The 3,480-nt window shown below is 34.0% G+C and overlaps 1 protein-coding gene across 3 annotated transcripts in view; it reads right to left on the bottom strand.

Annotated features, from left to right (window-relative positions):
- Nucleotides 1–3,480, bottom strand: part of LOC106472282 (calpain-5-like) — a 52,989-nt gene that overhangs the window by 10,365 nt on the left and 39,144 nt on the right. For all 3 annotated transcript variants that reach the window (XM_013932912.2, XM_013932913.2, XM_022400879.1), the window contains one exon: nucleotides 3,010–3,129. In XM_013932912.2, the coding sequence (XP_013788366.1) occupies nucleotides 3,010–3,129 (120 nt within the window). The remainder of the gene's footprint in view (nucleotides 1–3,009; nucleotides 3,130–3,480) is intronic.

Below are 3,480 nucleotides of genomic sequence, written 5' to 3'. Positions count from 1 at the left end.
TAGTTAGCCAAGGCCGCTATATTTTGTTTCAAACTTTGGTCATGATGTGGGTAAACAAAATATGCTGCCTAGTTAACTAATGAATTATGTTTGCTGTAGAATTCTTATCAATGCTGTAAGTGTAGCTTTTCAGTTTTAGCCACCAATTTTGATTTCATTCCTTTAAGTCGCATGCTCAATGCTTTTTTGGCCACACCTTTTTTCACACCTGGGGTGTTTCTGATTAGATATCATGACTTTTTGTCAATACACACCAACAAACCAGCAAGTAAGAAAGTGACACTCTATAGTAACCCAAAACAGCTTTACGATCACAACCCTATTATTTGAAACAGACCTACACTTTTCAGAACAAATCAGATTCTTTAAAATACACAGTACTGTGCAAAAGCGTTAGGACAAAGTCAAAAATTAGATTTCAGGCTACTTTCAAAAAACAATGGAAGGTAAATTACAGGTGAAACATCAAAATTTTATTCATCTTCATATTTAGTACAACAGAAACTCTGTGGAAGTGCTTGAGTTCAGCACTTGAGTTTGCTTTAATAACTACAAACAGTCTTTCAGGCATAGTTGCAATATGTTTAATCAAAGTGTCTTTTGGGATTTTACTTCAAATATCTCTAATACACTCCCATAAAGTTTCTTTGGAAGTAACTTTTGATTTCTCAAGTTTTTGATCTATCAAATCCCAGATCTGTTCAACTGGGTTGAGATCAGGGCTCTGTGGGGGCCATTGCATCATTTGAATGACTTCAGCAGCTTCTTTCTTAGCTAAGTAATTTCTGCATAGGTTGGATGAGTGTTTGGGGCCACTATCTTCTTGGTAGTAGAATCATTTACCAATAATATGCAAACGGATCAGTATCTGATGGTACTTGTACTGGTCCATTATTTCATCTATTTTGCAAATATCTCCTGTCATCTCAGCAGAAACACACACCCAAACTATCACACTGCTTCCCCCATGCTTCATGGTAGGTGTCATGCATTGAGGTAAGTATCTTTCACCTTTCTTCTGCCACACATACAACCTATGCTTTGAACCAAATATTTTAAACTTGGACTTACCCATCCATAACATCCTTTTCCAATCATCAACAGTCCAGTTTTTGTACTTTTTAGCAAATTTCAATCTCTTTACAATATTTGGAGACTGATGTAAAAATTTTTTAGCTGCTATGCGACCAAATATTCCATTCTCGTTGTCTTCCTGATAATGTAGATCTGGACACTTTTCTGTCATTTGGTACATGTTCATTTATTTCATGCTTGGGATCAGTGGCAGTCTTCCTTCTGTCCTGAAGGCTGCATAAACGAAGATACTGAACATCAGTATCATTGAGTTTAGATGTTCTGCCTCTTCCTTTCCTATTTTCAAATTTACTATGTCTCGGTCTCATGATCTATGGTGTACTTGACAGTATTTGGGGAGCATTTCAAGTCTGCAGCAATTTGTTGAGGAGTCCAACCAGCATCACGTAAAGCTTTTATGCTCTACTGACATTTCTCTATGCTTTTTGTGATGTAGCACCACAACAAAACTTAAAATATAGTGTTAAACACTGTTTTTAATCAAGGTTTATTTGTGGAGTGCTATTAAATCGATTTCTTCTAGCATATACCGGTACTATACGCTAGCTCCTTGCTAGCTTCTTTCTATATAGTTAAGGCATTGCATGGGGTACCATGACAGTTATTTCAGACCCTAAATATGATCAAGCAGAATTCTTACGATATGCCCTTGGTACAAGTATATGGTAATTCTAGAGAATGATAAGTATTCTCACCCTGGCTCATTCAATTGTCAACAAGGATCAGTGAAGCATTATCATAGTGTTGAAATTTACATTCTGTAATAGAATTGAAGAATTAGCTGCATAAAATGGAAAGAATGACTAAATAATCTCTTGTTCTAATGCTTTTGCACAGTATTGTATGGCGGTAGTTTATCCTCTCTAAAAGTGTTAATAACTTCTTTTACAGTAACACCATGGAATCTAGATTAACAGTTTCATCACTGCATGCCATTGCTAGCATCATTATTTATGCTAATTGCTGAAGCTAATATCATGTGATGCTAAAAACTCTTTAATTAGGAGAATTTCATAAAAGTTAGCAAATTTATGCTTAAAAGTTGGCAATGGATAATGAATAATAACTGTCCATCCATATGATTCTTTTGAAACCTTGAGCTAAAAACTGCTAAGCTAGTTTGCTTGACCTAACTAATACTTGTGTATCTGCATGTCCTTTCACCCTATAGTTTTGCTACTCTAAATCAGCTGTCTTTAGTTTGAATGACAAAAACTAAAAATGGTCCACTCCTACACTTAGGTGAAGCTGCAGTAAGAATGTTAGACTGATAGTTCATGTGACATTTTGCATAGGCGCTTGCAAAAATTTTGGTCAAATCTGAGCTTTTTTTGTTGAATAACTTTGCATGTGTGACTTATATTTATACCAAATTTGACAGTTCATTGTAAGTTGTAAAGATCTACCAGTGTACCAAATTTGAAAAGAATCCTTAAAAGTTAAGTATGTTTTTCTATCAAATATAGTTTTTGTACTTTCAATGCAAAGAAAATAAGAGGAAAAAAATTCAATCAAAATTGGATATTTTATATCTCATGTATTTCTCAATGAATTGCCTTGAAATTTGGTATGTGTAGTAAGGGTCCAGTAGAGCATATCCACTGAAAATATGTGTTAGTTTGGATTACAACATTCTGAGCAACAGAAAGTGGAAAATCACTAAACTATCACTCCAGTTAATAACACACAGTGTGTCGTGCAGGTTGTTTTAGTCGCACAAATACTACCATGTGTCTTGATAACTAAGTTCTGTGTAAAACTGCAGAATATTAGAAGGGTCCCCCAATAATTGTAACATAGGATAATATTAATTATTCAGATACCTTCTAGCAAAATTAATGCCAAACAACAAGAAAACAATTTCTTTAGTAATGAATGAAAAAGAAATGTCAATAGCTTCACAAAATAACAAACCTTCATGATATGGAATCCAATCACCAAGTTCTTTCCCCCTTCTCGCTTCAGATTCCTGGCATCTTTCTGCATCAGGTAAATCAAAATGGTGTCTTCTTCTCCATCAATGTTAAACCGATACTATTAAAATCAAAAGGGTTTCAATTAACAGATACTTTCTAATATTTACAAGCATATATCATATCATCAACAACAGCAATGATATAGGAATTATATCATATACAATACAGAATTTAAGTAACAAACTAGTTCTCACACTGAAACACCAACAGCAGTGCAATTCAAACTAAACAACACACAATGATGTAATTAGTAGCTTTTATTTCAAATGATGTTATACATTTGAAAATCTTATATGTTCTGATATCAAAACAAAGCCTATTATAAATCATAATACCTAGTATTTTAGTAACTTGTGACAAGTAATACTTACTTTCGATGACGAGGAACCCACTTTGAGACTAATAATGG

The sequence above is a fragment of the Limulus polyphemus genome, unplaced genomic scaffold (genome assembly GCF_000517525.1).
Source record: "Limulus polyphemus unplaced genomic scaffold, Limulus_polyphemus-2.1.2 Scaffold5215, whole genome shotgun sequence".
Classification (NCBI taxonomy): domain Eukaryota; kingdom Metazoa; phylum Arthropoda; class Merostomata; order Xiphosura; family Limulidae; genus Limulus; species Limulus polyphemus.
The sequence above is the reverse complement of the archived record's forward strand: the minus strand, read 5'-3'. Positions and strand labels throughout refer to the sequence as shown.